This window comes from Sminthopsis crassicaudata, chromosome 1, assembly GCF_048593235.1.
Source record: "Sminthopsis crassicaudata isolate SCR6 chromosome 1, ASM4859323v1, whole genome shotgun sequence".
Lineage (NCBI taxonomy): Eukaryota > Metazoa > Chordata > Mammalia > Dasyuromorphia > Dasyuridae > Sminthopsis > Sminthopsis crassicaudata.
In genome coordinates, this window is record NC_133617.1 from 495,648,175 (window position 1) to 495,665,507 (window position 17,333).

General features: G+C 31.0%; 1 protein-coding gene across 1 annotated transcript in view; it reads left to right on the top strand.

Moving 5' to 3' along the window:
• LOC141550617 (band 4.1-like protein 4A) overlaps positions 1 to 17,333 on the top strand; it is a 165,206-nt gene that overhangs the window by 60,509 nt on the left and 87,364 nt on the right. The window contains exons 3-6 of the mRNA XM_074281445.1: positions 7,668 to 7,719; positions 12,071 to 12,149; positions 14,360 to 14,457; positions 16,846 to 16,966. Coding sequence (XP_074137546.1) covers positions 7,668 to 7,719; positions 12,071 to 12,149; positions 14,360 to 14,457; positions 16,846 to 16,966 — 350 coding nt within the window. The remainder of the gene's footprint in view (positions 1 to 7,667; positions 7,720 to 12,070; positions 12,150 to 14,359; positions 14,458 to 16,845; positions 16,967 to 17,333) is intronic.

The following is a 17,333-nucleotide window of genomic DNA, read 5'->3' on the forward strand; positions in this document are numbered from 1 at the left end:
ACAATTTATAGTAAATGTGACAGAATGCTATTGTGTTACAAGAAATGATGAGCAGGATGCTCTCAGAAAAATCTGGAAAGACTTTACATGAACTGCTCAGAACCTGGATAATATTGTACACAGTGACATCAATATTATATGATGATCAATTGTAAATGGTAACTATTCTCAGAAATACAATTCTGAAAAACTTATGAAGAAAAACGCTGACCACCTTCAGAGAAAGAATTGATGGAGTCTTAATGCAGATCAAAACATACTTTTTAAAAACATTCTTTCTTTTTCTTGTTCTTTTTGGTCTGCATTTTCTTTCACTACATGACTAATGTGGAGGTGTGTTTTACATGACTGCACATGTATGGCCTATATCAAATTGCTTGCCTTCTCAGGAAGAAGGGTGGGGAGGAAAGGAGAAAAAAAACTTGGAACCCAAAGTTTTTTTTTTTTAATTAATATTTAAAATTGTTTTTTATATCTAATTGAGTAAAAGTAAAATTTCAAGAAGGTAGTTTATTTAGCTATACCAGGGAAAGAATATTTTATAAGCAAATTAAATGATGAATTATTTCAGCTAAGTACAGCTTCCTCCTGATGTTAGTCATGCTGTTGGTCCACTGTCAGAAGCCTCTAAAAATATAGGTGAAACTACTTTTATATTCAAGAACAGGAAGGTGTGCCAACAATGTTAGTCAGTCTTCAAGCCAATCAAATCTCAAATTAGAGTTTTGGTGTCTCACGCAGAAAAAAGCTAAAACCAAGCCCTATTTACATTGAAAAACCCTAGGAAATACAGTTTCTATAACAGATATTTAAATTGCATTATGAGGAATATCCCTTCTTTCATTTTACTTTGATGCTTAAATAGATCTAACCTTAATTTTTAAAATGTACTTGTAAACACCAGAACTAAAGTTATTAAATAATCTTGTTTGACTAGGATAGACCTAGTTTTTGAGAATATGTACTAGAATAGGTATCATTGGAAATGTCCCAAGCAAACCTATTTCTGCTTCATATTCATTCCTGTTCTCCCAGTTATAACTGTAAAGCCTACAAGTATTTTTTAATTATTATGTTAAATAACAATTAAATTTATTTCAGAAAACATTTATTGAATGTCTAATTTATGCAAGGTCCATACTTATATTCTATTTCATAGACTTCACAGTAGTTTCAGCTGCTACTAGAGTATCATGAGATTTTTAGAGGGCTGTCACTGTCTCCAGAATGCTAGACTGACAGAGGAGAAATTATTTGCCCAGTTAGTTAAGACAACCTTGGTAATCTGATTTCTCAATCTATTTATGCAGCAAATCAGATGGAAAAGTTGAGATGTCATAGAGACAGGTACATTGACAGTAGAAAAAAAAAGGGAAAAAATTAAGTCTAATAATAAGAGAAAAATTTTAAAAATATATGAAAAGTATTTATAACTTTGAAGATAGCTGGCTCTTTCTCCCATATAATGCTACATAGGGAAAAGTCCTAAGCTTAGTTAAGAGAGAGAAAGAAGAAGGTTAAGGTTTAGGGCAAGCTGGAGCCAACTTGAACCAACTCATTATTATATTTTCAGTCATAGCATCTACCTCTCAGAAAAATGTAAATTCAAACCTTAATTTATTGCTTTGTTGATTTTTTTAGACTTAAGAAAGTGATGAAGAAAATGTTATTCATGTAGCTTAAACCTTAAGTGTGTTGTGTACACATTTTTAACAAGAGGCATTTATAAAAATTTACCATCACACCATTGTTTAAGGAGTGACTTTAAGTCTTAGCACAAAAAGCACTGATGTGAAATAAACCATTTCCAAATGATCCCTTATAAATGAGATACTGTTGCCCAGAATCTCTATCAATTATTTGTTACATGCAGAGAGTGTATATAGGATTCAAAATATGACAAGATGAACACAAAAATCATGGAACAATCAAGCAGTTAATATAATTCTTAATTAGAATGTTGCATGGAATTGTTTGGTGAACCAGTAAGAATTCAAATGGAACACAAATATAAGTTATATGTATCTTTAGTGGGTAACTTAGGACACACTTGAGGGACTGTAATAGTTATTGTAACTCATACTGGCTCGTGTCCTGCCTTCTTCTGTAGGTTTATAGGAAGACAGTGTCCCTTTATCATTAACTGGCAAGGTGTAGAACTACTCCAGTCTCTAATAATAATAACATTAACTAGCATTTTTATAGAGTGTTTAAGATTTACAAAGTACACATGTAAAGTGGGGAGGAACACTCATCAAGAAGGATCCAGTCCTGGGAGCATACAAAGGGAGCTCTATCTAGTATTAACCTACATAGATGTTTGGGGAATTCACTTCGAAAAGTGTGTAATGACGAAGCCCTGTCTCTAATTCAAAGCATGAACAAATATTTTGTGACTGTTTCCTGTCTGCCTAAAACACTAGTGAAGAAAAGCATTTTTCAGTGATTGCTGAGTTAGAGCTCAGTATATATTACAAAGGCACTTTCAGGACATATTAATCATTCTCTTCCTTGTAGCAAATGAGACACGAACCATTATGGACTCCCTGGACAGGAGAGAAGCCTTGAATTCTTCTTAACTGAATGCCATGTGATCCGAAATCTATTTTGTAGCTATGTTGCTTCTGCCCTTTTAGGACATTTTGGAAAATATTCTTTCCTATCTTTGATGGAGGATAATTGGAAATAAAATAACCATGTTAGGTTCAGAAGATCATAAGATTGAGCAAAAGGTGCCAGCAGCTGTAACTACAGTAAGCCTGATTGGAAACCTTTTAAAGCCGGGTATTATGGATCAACAAAGTCTCCTGCAGGCAGGGGAGTGACTGTTCATTGGCTGTGACAAATACACAAGTAATTTGGTGAAGTGAATGCTTTGTAGCAACCTCTATAAGTGTGAGTCCATTTTTCCCAGGGACCAAGGTGTGTAGAGAACAAAAAATAATTGAGGTCAGAAGGAATGTTTTGGAGTTTTGGTTCTTGTTTTATCTTTTAATAAATTTCCTTTAGTAAAAGTTAATTAACACTAATTGCTTATTGACTCATATTGGATTGAATGTACCAAAATGGGAGCTCAATCTGATAGCATTTTGGGGTTTTCTAGTAGGTTCCTCTAAGTAATATAGGGTGTAATATAAGTAATTGATTATTGGGAACCTGAATTTTAAGTGAGAGATGAAAAAACCCATAAAGTTTACATTTCCATTGTTGGGTGAAAGAAAATTAAAAATGGAATGAACTCATGAGTTTTGAAAGATTGGGAGAATCAGCAGAATTTGTTAACCCCCTGTAACTATCAAAGGGCATAGTATTCTCAGGTTTACAGGACATAAAAAGTCTCTTCACCGAGTCAATTCATTCTGCTGACAGGTCACAGAGAACTCTAATCAAGGTTGTAACTGGCAAACACTATTGGTTCTTTTCATCCTTTTGAATCTCATAAATTGCTTCCCTCTCCAGTCCTCCTTCACCAAAGAACATGAAAAAGCAATTCCACTGTGGGCAGAAGCAAAAAATAATAGGAAATAATTAAAAGAAGGAAAGTGGTAGAATTAAAACATCTTAGAGAAGACTTCTTATAGAAGGTGTGTGTGTGTGTGTGTGTGTGTATGTGTGTGTGTTTTGTTTTGTTTTTAGTTGGGACTTAAAGAAAGTCAGGAAGGTCAGTGGGCAGAGTGGAAGAGAGCATATTGAAGTCATGGAGGACAGCCAGAGAAAATAACTAGAGCCAAGAAATGTATTTTCTTATTTGTGGAACATCCAGAAATTCACTCTCACTGGACCAAAGAATACATGTTGAGGAATAAAATGTAAGAAAATTGATATAAGCCTAGGAATAGAATTTCTGGTTCAAAGGTTATGGACATTTTCCCTGTGCTATATCTAGATCTATCCATAATATTTGGAGGGTTAGAAGCAGTTTCTGAAACTAAGCAATAGAGTTGGTATCCCTTTCATTTGTTGAAGAACAAGATATATTTTAACTGTGATCAGATATACTATAGCAACATTTGTCTTTGTTGATACTGAAAAATGACAAGAAGCTTTTCCCTTAGTGAACATACAAGTACTACTTAAATTGCAGGATGATGGCTTACAAAACCTTGTAGCTTCTATTTATGAAATTTATTGATTAAATGATAGTAGATTATCCTTGGCTTATTTTCTTCCTAGTTAAAAAAAAAAGTAAAATTTTATTATTCCTTTGATTTTACAGAACTATGTTTATCAGTATGTACCAATAACTATGTGTTGTTCTCCTAAAATATTAATTCCTTGCTTCATTTCCTCCTACCAGAGTTTTTTTGACCTTGTATTTATTTTATTTATTTTGTTACACTTTCAGTTTTGAGTTGTCTCCTCTCTTTCAATCCTGCATTAGAGAAATACAACATTTCATATATATTTGATATATAATACTTTTTGCTCTGGAGGCTGTTTTTTTCCTTCATAAATCTTTCATAGTTGATTTGAATGTTCATATTATTCAGAATAGCTTAGTCATTCCCAGTTATTGTTCAAACAGATCTGCTTATTTCACTGCATTATTTCATGGAAGTCTTTCCATGTTTTTCTAAAAAGTAACTTGCTCAGAAAATTTCAGAAAAATCTGAAAAGAATTACATTATCTGATGCAAAGCAAAGCAAGCAGAACCACAACATCATATATAGTAATAGCAACATTGTACAACGATCAATTAAGAATGACTTATCTCTTCTACAATGATCTAAGACAATTCCAAGACTCAAGATTGAAAATGATATCCTTATCCAGAGAAAGTACTGATAAAGTGAAGCATGTTTTTTTTTGCTTTCATTATCTTTTTCATGTTTCTTTTCTCTTTTAGTCTATTTCTTTTTCACAAAATGACTAATATAGAAATATGTTTCACATGATTGCACATATGTAATCTATTTAAAATTCTTGCCTTTTTAGGAAGAGAGAAGGAAAGGGAAGGAAAGGAAAATTTTGGAGTGCAAATTTTTTTAAAAATTAATGTTAAAATGTCTTTACATGTAATTGGAAAAATAAAATACTTTTAAAGAAATCAAATCAAATCAATTTGCTCATTTTGTATAGCACCACAGTATTTCATTACAATTATATATCACCATTTATTCAGCTATTCCCCAATTGATGCACATCCTTGCCTTTCTAATATTTATTCCCTATCAAGAAAGCTGCTATAGATATTTTAGAATAGATAGGTCCTTTTTCTTTTTCCTTGATTACTTTGAGAATCAGACTTAATAGTGGTATTTCTGGGTCAAAGGGTATATACAGAGTTTTATAATTCTTTGAGCATAATTCCAGGTTGCTCTTTAAAATATTTAGATCAGTTCATAGTTTCACCAACATTGAATTAGTGTCCTAATTTTTCCACATCTCCTTCAATATTTGTCATTTTCCCCTTCTATCATCTTAACCAATCTGATAGATATGAGAGGATACCTTAAAGTTGTGTAAATTTGCATGTCTCTAATCAATAATGATTTAGAGCATTTTTTTAAATTTAACTAAATATAGCTTTGATTTCTTCTTCCAAAAAATGCCTATTCATATCCTTTGACCACTTAGCAATTGGGAAATTACATTCCAAAAGTGTCTATTTTCATATCCCATAATTCTATCTCTTATTTATTAATAAATTCTAACCATAAATCTGATAAGTGATATGTTCTATGCTCCTCTTATTTTTCTTATAGTATAGCAGAAAAGAATTAGGCAATTTTCAAAGATTTAGTGTATAGCACTGCATTTACTCACCTCGATCATAAATACTAGCAAATATTAGGATTGATTTGATGAAAATGATGGAGAAATTCAGAAACTACTAAATGAAAAACAAGAACTCAACTAAATCTATCAATAATATAAATGCATCCATCTATGAGAAGGCAATGGGAGCCTGGTGTTACACTGGGGCTTGAGAGTTTGGGTGGGGGTTCTAGTTGTTCACCTGCTACTGCAGTGGGGTTCAAGGCTTTCCTCACTGACCTGCCCTAGGGATAGGTCCTCCTTCTAGCTTGCTGAGGCAAGGTCTGGTTTTTTGGCTTGCAGGGATACTGCCTGCTTTTGGAGTATGCTCCTCTTTTACCCATATAACATATATATTTCTTGCTGATCTTCCAAGTTGTCTTGGGCTAGAAAATTTTTTTATCCCATCTTCTTGTTAATTCTTTTGCCCCAGAATTCATTTTGAGGCACTGTTTTATAGATATTTGGAGGTGACTATGGGATTATTCAGGGGATTTCCTGCTTATTTCACCATCTTGGCTCCTAGAAATCCTCCATTGGCTAGAATAGTCTTTAGGAATCCTTGGTTACCTCTATGCTTTGATGAGGCATCAGAAAAGAACTTTTCTAGGTCATTTGTCCTAATTAACTCTGAGAAAATAAGTAGAAGAGAAAGATAACCTCTGTTCTCAAGGAACTTATATCTAATATTGAAACATCATGCATAAGCAGTTTCAGTTGTAAGTCAAATGGAAAGAACCAGTGATCATTAGGGTTTAATGGAAAAATAGAGGGTAATATATGTTCTTTAGTGTAATTTCCATTGATAAAAACAATATCTGTTTCTGATTTTAAACAACTTGATAATGCCAGACTTTGGTAATGAGAACTTTGATTCCTGGTTTTTAAGTAGCTATTAAGCTTCTGAGAAGGCAAGAGCTCCAGAACCTGAAGAAACAATGGCTAAACCACATTTCTAAAAGGGCTGTTCCCCCTGGCTTGAGGGGAAGCTGAGCTGTATGTTATTCAGAGACCAAGGTCCTCTGCTGTCTTCATATAAGTCTGAGGGAAGGTGATAGTGATTGAAGCAGTTGTGCTTATTTGACCCATGTGGCGTACACCACTTATTTTGTCTCTTTTAGAGTACCTTGCTGCTTTAGTTAGGCTGACTTGCCTATGCTACTGCTCACCAGTAGTGAGGAGTCAAACTCTCCTCAATAGAGTCATTCGGAGGCTAAAATGGTAGGGTGATTTACATCACCTTTTAAACTGTGTAATCTCCATGAAGGCAGGGACCTTGTGTTAGCTAAATAGTGTACTTCCTGAGTATCCAATAGAGTGCTCAACAACTTAGCAGTTGCTTAGTAAATATTTGTTGGGTTTTATTTCCCCCAGTAAATGTCAACTTGTTTTGTTTTTGTATCCCTAAAACCTATATGCCTGTGCATTATTAAGAAAAGTGAATTGGGAATAGCTAGGTGGCATAGTGGATAGAGACTCCTAAAGTCAGGAGTTCAAATCTGGCCTCAGACACCAGACACTTCCTAGCTGTGTGACCATGGACAAGTCACTTAGCCCCAATTGCCTCAGCAAAAAAAAAAAAAAAAAAAAAAAAAAAAAAAAAAAAGTTAATTGATTGATTTATTTAGGGCAAGGAATGTTTCTAGCCCGGTGCCTTTCTACTTAATAGTTGTTTAATAATAAATGCTGAGCTGGATTCAACTCAATTCAGTTTAGTTGATCTAATCCTAATATAAGTAACAAAAGAGCTGAAATTCGTCTATATATACATTTTTGTGAGTTATAGTTCCCTGGCATATATTTTAGTGTGATAAATACAAAAAAGTATATGTGTGTGTATTTGTTTGTATATTTAGTAATTGAAATGAATAATTGATTTATCAAACTACAATTACTTTTCCTCATACAGTACTGGCTGGATCCTGCTAAAACCCTTGCAGAGCACAAAGAACTGATAAACAGTACGTATTTGATTTTTATAATTTATCATAGTATGATTTGAAAATTACACTAAATAATGGCATATTATAATAATAGATAACTATGGAAATGAATAATTAATCCACCTTCAGTAAGCTGTGCTATGCCCTTGTATAAAATGGGTTATTTTCTTGATAAGTTTTTGGCTTGGTAACATATAAATACTATTTCTTAACCGTCTAAATTTTAAATTTTGCTTTCATATTACCTGAATGTATCTTAAAAGAAAAAAAAATTATTTGTCATTTGAATTCTAACAAGCTAGATTTCCCTAGAGTATAAGTTAAAAACCATTCCTTTCATATCAATGTCAGTCTGCTCTCTGAGATAATAATTTACTAAGTGGTTCCCTTTTAACCTAGAAAGGATCATATACCATCAGAGTGTTTGACTTTTTTCAGAGAACAGCTGATATACTCGTGAATAGTTTTTGAAAAACATTTATACAAATAATATTATGGATCAGCATGTAACTAAGATTGTGTAGTGATATTTTTTGTGTTATCTACCAGATTTTAAAGAAAGAATACAATAACATGTTGTATGTATATGTATGAGTGGATGCATGTATATGTATGTTTATGGGAGGAGTTCTTAATGAACTAAGAAAATGTATTGCTAAATATATTCCCTAAGGAGATCACTGATAAGAAATTCATCATTTGCACCAAAATATTTAGAGCAATACTTTTTTATAGTAGCAAAAACCTGAAGATGGATGAGATGCCCATTGCTTGGGGAATGGCTAAACAAATTGTGATACATGAATGTGACAGAATATTACTGTGCTGTAAGAAACCATGAAAATAATGAATACAGAGAAATACAAAAAGATCTACATGAATTAATGCAGAGTGAAGTAAACAGATGCAAGAAAACAACATGCATAGTAATTATAACCATATAAATGGAAAATATACCACCATAAGACAATTAAAAGAGATTGTTGCAAAAATACAAAGAACAAACATGGAATCCAAAGAAGAAAAATAAGAATATACCTCCCCCCATTCTTCTTCAGAGGTGGGAGGGACATAGCTATGGAAATTTGTATTTATCTTCAAACTTCGTCTGTGTATTAATCAACTTTGATAATTTTTTTCTCCTCCTCTTTTTAAAAAAAGGTATTTTTTTAAAATGTGAATTAATTTCCTAGTTGGGGAAAGAGGGAAAGAAAATCTAAAGATGTAAAAATAATTTTAAAAAATCATTAAATGTTCTCTTTTAAAAAGAAATCCTGGCATAGCGATCTCTTTCTAATGTGATAAAATACCTAATACCAAAAGCTAGCATTATGTGCAATAAGGAAATGATAAACACTTTCTCAGTATATAGAGAAACTACTATTTAATACCATTCTAGGTCAGACAATAATATTAATAAGACAAGGAAAAGAATTTAAAATTACAAATAAGCAATGATGAAATAAAACTTTCCCTATTTATTGATGTTATAATTATTTTTAATGTATTTTAAGTAATCAGCAAAGAAACTAAGGCAATAACTTTAATATAGTTGCAAATCACAAAATAAAGCCAAAGAAATAGCATCATTTGGGGGCAGCTAGATGGTGCAGTACATAGAGCACCAGCTCTGAAGTCAGGAGGACCTGAGTTCAAATGTGTTCTCAAACATTTAATACTTCCTAGTTGTGTGACTCTGGGCAAGTCACTTAACCCCAATTGCCTTAGGGGAAAAAAGGAAAAGAAAAGAAAAAGAAATAGAATCATTTAAAAATAGTAATAACAAAATCCAGGAGATAAATATAAAAGTAGAAATTCAACTCACAAGAACTACAAAATGCATGAAATATTTGGGATTCAGTCCACAAGTATTAAGAGAACACTTAATACTTGTCATATCGATACAATTATAAAATATTCCTTAGCCTAATAAAGACCAACTTAAATAATTCAAGGAATAATCATTGGTCATAGTCAAAACTTACTAATAATATGAAATTAACAATGCTATCAAATTACTTTATAGATAAGTTATATACCAGCCAACCTACTAGTTAGAATAATATCTAAATTAATTTGGAGAAACAAAAGAGATAGAATATCAAGGAAATAATAAGAGGGGGTGGGAAAAATAAAAATGTAAAGCATTTCTAGATCTCAAACTATATTATAAAGTAGCAATTATAAAAACCTTCAAATTTATTATCTTTTAAAAATAGAAAATTAGCTTAATGAAAGAATCTGAAACAATTCAGACCAATATTTAGTAAACCCCAAACATGAATTGTCTTGGAACTTTCTATTTAATGAGAACTACCAAAAAAAACAGAAAAATGGAAGAAATTAGGTTTAGAACCGTATTTTACAAAGGGCAGCTAGATAGCACAGTAGAGAAAGCACTGACCCTGAATCAGGAGGACCTGAGTTCAAATGTGACCTCAGACTTCTAATTGTATGACCTTGGGCAAGTCACTTAACCCCAATTGCCTCACCTCCCAAAAAAAAATTTTTTTTAGAATATTTTAAAATAAATTAAAAATTAATATATGACCTTGGAATTAAAGATCATGTAATAGGGAACAAATTCTTAATCCAACAAGGCATAAGACAAGCAGAAAAGATAAAATTGATAATTTTGATGACACAAAAGTAGAAACTTGTTTGCACTAACAATCTTAACATAAGTAGAATAAGAATGGAAGGAAAAATCTTTCTAATGTCTCTAAAAAAGGACTGATATTCCAGAATAAAGGCAACCAAAAGCTATTTACCTCAATGATCAAAAGAAAATAAATATTTACCAAAAAGAATTGAAAACTTTTAAGAATAGATAGTATGTTTCACAATACCAATAAGAGAAATTCAAAACATCCCTGAAGTTTTACAACACACCTAATGAATTGGCAAGGATTTAAAAAAAAAAAAAATGGAAAATACTTAAGACAGCAGGGGTTGTGGAAAAACAGGCACACTAATGTGTCGTTTGTGGGACTGTAAATTTGCCAGGCTTTCCATAAAGCAATTTAAAATTATGTGAAGACTTTCAGCATGCCCATAAATTTTGATTCAAAGATTCTATTGCTAGCTATGTATCCCAAAGAAGTAAATGACAAAAAAGGTCTGATATCCACCACAATTTTTATAGTAACGGTGTGTACAAGTGAAGAATTGGAAACAAAGTAACTTAATTTATTAGGAATAGTTAAATAAACTTTGGTACATAAATATAAGGAATTGGTATAACACAATTTTTAAAAAGATGAATATGTAAATACAGTAGAGACTAGCACAACCTGATAGGAAGAAAAAGTAAGCTCAACCAGAAAAATAAAATGTTCTATGAGACAGTTGAAACTGAATGCTGTGAAATTATAATGACCAAACATATCTCTCCCCCATACTTAACATAACTGAAGTACATAATTGGGTGCAGAGTATTGCATTTAATATCAGATTGTTCTGATACTTTTTTTACTTCCTAATTTAAAAAAATCATTATAATAAAAGATGGCTTTGGGGGAGAGGAAGAGTATATAGTGGGAAATGTAGGTAATTTGAAAATAAAAGGTAATAACAAAAATTATTTTTAAAGTTTTAATAAAAATATTTTTGGTAAGATGAGTACTTAATTTTTACTTATTTAAACAAGAAAACTTTGAGTAGTATCTAAATAAGTAAATTCAGTCAGGACTGACTTTTAAAATAAGACATTCAGTTATAGTACTGCATGTCCTTCAGATGCTTTTAATTGCTCTCTACAAAAATATAACATTAATATTCAGGAAAATCTTCAGATCATAACTAGTCTATCAGACAATAAATATCATGTCCCTCATTACCTTTATAATAACTGGGTTCCACTCTTTATCAGAACTTTGTCATTCTTTATCCTGCCTGTGCAAAATACAGTCCCTAACTTCTCTCTTTTTCTATCCATTCATTTGTGGACCAGAAGTATTCCCTGTAATGTTATACCTGACTGATAGGAATTTTATTCTTGGACTTTTTTATAACATAAATAATTAAAAAATTATTTTCTTCCCAATTGTATTAAAACTGTGAGGGATTGAAAAAAGAACTACTTAGGTCATTTTTAATTGATTCATGATGCTTAAAAGAAAATTATAAAACTTTAAAAAATATTTGATCAGATTACATAAAAATTAGTAAATAACTTCTTGTTCAACATTAAATAATTTGAACATTGGATAGGACTAAGTTTCTGAAACGTTATAAGTAGATTGGAATGGCATGTGCATGTAAAGCTTTATAAGGTACTACATAAGAAGAGCAAGACATTACACATATTCAATTATTATAGATAACTTTATTTTTTAAATTGTGCTAATTCTTTTTTCTCTTCTTTTAGCTGGTCCTCCATATACATTTTATTTTGGCATCAAATTTTATGCTGAAGATCCCTGTGAATTGAAAGAAGAAATAACCAGGTATAATATTAACATTTTTCAACTGTTACATGTATAGAATCTAGAATATGCTTATCTTGCTTGTTCTTCTAGAGAGCTTGACATTACTATACATGGTAAAGCTAGATAATGCTACATTGAAGGATGATAAGAAATTGCCTTTCCCATGGGAAGCATTGCTACTTTTTGGCAGAACTGTGTGAAAATCATCTATTCACCTCTCAATACTATTTCCTAGAATGAGTTCTAGTGATGACTTTTGGATACTGTGCTCAACAATCTATGTCTTCATTAATCTTTTCTATTTTATACTACCTTCATTTACAAAAATTTGTTGTAATATTTATATTTAACATCTATAGAACTATGTTACCATTTTTTATCTTTTTATTTTATCTCACTAATTAAATCTTTGAGTATTATACCCTCTATCTTCATTTTCCCCTAAGCCCTCAAGTTTTTTCAAGATTTTGCACAAGTGGTAATTTTTAGGAATGAATATGTTGAATTATAACAGATCAGATGGTATTTTGTTCATTGCTTGCTTCAACAAGTATTATTAAGCACTTATTTTCTGTACTGCATTGTGCTAAGTTCTGGCAACACAAAAACAAGCCAAAAGAAAGACAATCTAAGTAACTTATGTTCTGTTAAAGGAAGAAAATACATAAAAGGAAGCTAAAAGGGAGAACATAAAAATTGGATTTAGTCAACAATTTGGGTACTTGGCTTTGCTTATTTGTTTCAAAGGAAGGCTTCCTTGGGGAACAGGGAAAGATGAATTAGTAAGTAGTGCTAGAGATACAAAATAAAAACATCAATAAATCATTTTAAAAGTATATAATATGAAGTAAAAAATAGAAAATTTTAAGTGGATTAGTGAATTTTTATATATATTTTGGGATACAAGTCAGTCTAGACAATTATTTGCCTTCTTAAAGTAATTGATATGATACTCTGTTATCTTCACCAGATGAAAATGTCTCAGTCAGTAAGTCAACCAGTCAAAGTCTCTAAGTTTAACAAAATCCTTGAAAGCCATTAGATGTACTTTTTTTTAATTAATAAAGAAAATAGGAATAAAGACTGGACATGTGATAGAAGTCAGTCTAGATAATTATTTGCCCTCTTAAAAGAATTGATATGAGACTGTTATCTTCAGATGAAAATGTCTCAGACAGTAAGTCAACCAATCAAAGTCTCTTTGAAAGCCATTAGATGAACTTTTTTTAATTAACAAAGAGAATAGGAATAAAGACTGGACATATGATCTCATTGACTTAGGTAACACCCATGTATAGAGACTCTTTCTATAAATACATATTTTCACTATCTCTGTAAATTATAGTATCAGTTCTGATGAGGGAACTGAGAGATTAAATGATTTTGCTCACAAACATAGGATTTAATCCTAGATTTTCCTGATGTCAGAATTAATTTATATATGTGAGTAATGATCTCTTTCCATGCTCTTGTAAAATTTGGAGACTGGGTTTGTGTTTTTGTTTTTGTTTTTGTTTTAATTTTATTAATGTTTTGTTTTTACCTTTTAAACTTTTATACATTATAAAATAGATAACACTAATACCTAATATGAAAGTATGTGGCATTCCATGTCTATAGGACCTCCTCCCCTATTTCTCTCGAAAATAAACAGAAAAATCTATTTTCTCTATTTCCCATTCCAAATCCCATTGGAAAGAAAAGACAAAGCAGGGCAGGATGGGCATAGCAGGGTAAGATAAGATCCTTTGTGTATAATTACAAATTGCTTTCCAAAATGGTTGGACCTGTTCTCATGCAAACAATAATGCATCAAGGTGTCTCTAATTGAATCTGTGTAATTTGATCTTTTTTGTTGATAAACTTGCCTGTAAGATATGGTTAAATTTCTTCACTTTGCCATTATACCTAATCTCAATTAGAATAATGAATCCCCTGAAGAGGTCACATTATTTGAATTCACAGTTTATCATTTCTATTGGAATAGAAAAAAATATCATTTTTACATAATTATAACCTCAAATAGGACAGATTTGAATACATTTGACCAATTCACAGGATTCATTATTCATACATTAATCAGGTCCTAGCTATATGCCTATACCCCACAGGAAAGTAATTTAATATAACTAAAACTTGTTTAAAATTATCACAACTATGAAAGTCTAAAGCCATAAATGTATGCATTTTCATTGTTTTTTTCTTTTCTTTTTTTTCTTTTTTCTTAGGTATCAATTTTTTTTGCAGGTAAAGCAAGATGTACTACAAGGGCGCCTGCCCTGTCCAATCAACATTGCTGCTCAGCTGGGAGCATATGCTCTCCAATGTAGGTGCCATTAGTTAGTATTATGATACATCTTTTTCCTATTTTGTGGGGGGAAAAGTAGTACCTCAGAGTTATTTTAATTTTTTTTCACTTCATGATACTTTTCTTAATTTTTATATTTAACTTCTTTAGTTTTTGAGTTCTGAAGAAAATAGTTTCATTTCTAGCATTTTTAAAAAAGTATTGTTGAGTACACTTTTCTCTTTTGTTTTCCCATTGCTTCTTTTAGCTCATCATACCAGTGGCATTTTATAAACCTTACCTAAGACCTTTTATATAAAATTGATGCAGCTAATTATGAATAAATATCAGTTCACTACAGTAAATTAGAGTTTGTTAATCTAAATTATTTTATTAAAACATACTAAATTTCTTCTAAAATGTAATAATACTTTATTTATTAGGCTTCATTTATTTATACAATTTAAAACACCTATAATATGTTTGATACTATGGTAGGTTTTAGGAATACATATTAAAAATAAAACAATATATGCTTTGAGAGAGCTTATTCTTTTGGGGGAAAACAACATGAACACAGAAAAATAAATATATCTATATCTGCTTAGTGTATTGCAAATGTATATATATATATATATATATATATATATATATATATACTTTCACAAACACACACATTTGATACATAGTACTTTCAGGAGGGTTACGTTAGCCACTAGAGCAATCAGAATAGATTTGCTATATATAGGAGATTTCAAAGGACTAAAGCTTTCAAGGAAGTTAGGAAAGCTAAGATGTTGAGATAAGGAGGGAGATTGTTTCAAGTACAGGGACCTAGGCAAAGACACAGAGAAAAGAAGTGGAATATTGTGTTCTGGAAAGAAAAGAGTTTGGTTGCAGTATAAAAGGGGAAACTAGGTTGGATAATGGATAAAATGTCGTGCCTGGAGTCAGGAATAATCAAATTCAAATTTAATCTCAGACATTTACTTTCTATGTGATTGAGCAAATTACTTAATTTGCCTTATTTTCTTAATCTGTAAAATGGGTTAGTAGCACCTATCTTCTAGGGTTTCAAATGAAATAATTATTATAAAATACTTAGTACATTCTGGCACATAATAAATAATATATAAATGTTAGCTATTGCTATTTTTCTTATGTAAAGATTGTGAAGGAGAGGAATATGCCTGGAAAGATAAACTGAAACTAGATTGTGAAAGACTCTGAAAGCCAAACAAAAGAGTTTATATTGTTGAGAATGAGTTCTCTGAAAATCAAACATCTAAATGAAAACAAATACAAAGTTTGATTTAAATTTTCTCATTTGAATTTTTTTGTTTGCTGTTTTGGATAAAGATTTTTTAAGGTGTTTTATACATCTTCCTACCTCCTTAAATCATATATACAAAACATATTTAATCATTTCTTAATAGTTTAAAGTAATAAACTATTACTCTAATAGTAATTATTACTATTAATTAGTATTAATTAATTATAATTAATTATATTTAACATGTATAGAACTATGCTACCATTTTTTATTTTTTTATCTTTTTATTTTATTTCACTAATTAAATCTTTGAGTGTTGCACCCTCTATCTTCATTTTCCCCTAAGCCCTACAAGTTTTTTTCAAGATTTTGCACAAGTGGTAATTTTTAGGAATGAATATGTTGAATTATAGCAGATCAGATGGTACTTTGTTTATTTAACATTTCTTTGTGTGTTATTCTTCTTTTTTTTTCTTTATAGCTAACTTTCTTTCACACTCTTTCATCTTGCCTTTGTTGTCTGCGGCCTTCTATCCTATTATTACCTCTAATTTCTGCCCTAGATTTTTGGCATTTTTTTTTGGGGGGGGGTGGTTGCTTGCTACTTCTCCTGCTCTATTATTCTTTATCCTTTTTTTCTGTTTCCTGTTTTTCTCTTATTGATTGTCTCCCTTCTCTTTAGGCTTCTCCTCTGCTTTATATTTGTTTAAATAAAAGACCCTCCCTATTCAGTAATCTACTTCTTTTCCTTTTAATTAGTGCACTGACTGATCATATTTCATTGTAGATAAAACTTTTTCCAAGGTATTGTCTCTAAACTTCAATGGATTACTATTTCTTTATTCTATGCTAAAGTAACTTAAATAAAAATTGCATTATAAATACAAACTTTGAAAACACAAGGTTTTTAGTCCATGTTTATTAAATCAGGATTTTAGTTTTACTATATGTGACACCTACTTTCAGCTCTTTGTTACTTGGGATTTTTTTAGCCATTTTCATATGAATTTTAAAAGATAATAATATATTTGAAGGACATAGCTGAACAACCTGACAGGGCTTTTTTTTTTTTTTTTTTTTTTTTTTTTTTTGTATGTTTCCAAATTAGGAGTGGGAGATTGGAAAATGACATTTTTTTTACCCTCTATTTTTAGCTGAACTTGGAGATTATGACCCATATAAGCATACTCCAGGATACGTGTCTGAGTACCGATTTGTTCCAGATCAAAAGGAAGAACTTGAAGATGCCATAGAACGAACACACAAAACTCTAATGTAAGAAATAATGTACAAATCACATAAACAACTAGCTTATATAATAGGAAACCTGTGTGTGTGTGTACAAACTACTTTCATGACAAATTGCTCATCCATACTTTTAACTCCTAAAATTCCTTTCTTTGCATTATTTTTTGTTTCTTTTCTTGGTATAAATGTTTCCTATGCAATATTTTTTAATCATCCACAGGTATACCTTATATATTGAAAGTAGCAACAAAGCCAGAAATAAGACCATAATTTCCATACTCTATGAAGATATATATCAGCAGAATAGGCACTTTTGAGACTATTCATGCTCTTAGTGGATCAAAATTATGAGAAAGAGCTTGTGATATTGAAGTTATAATTCAGTTATATTTAT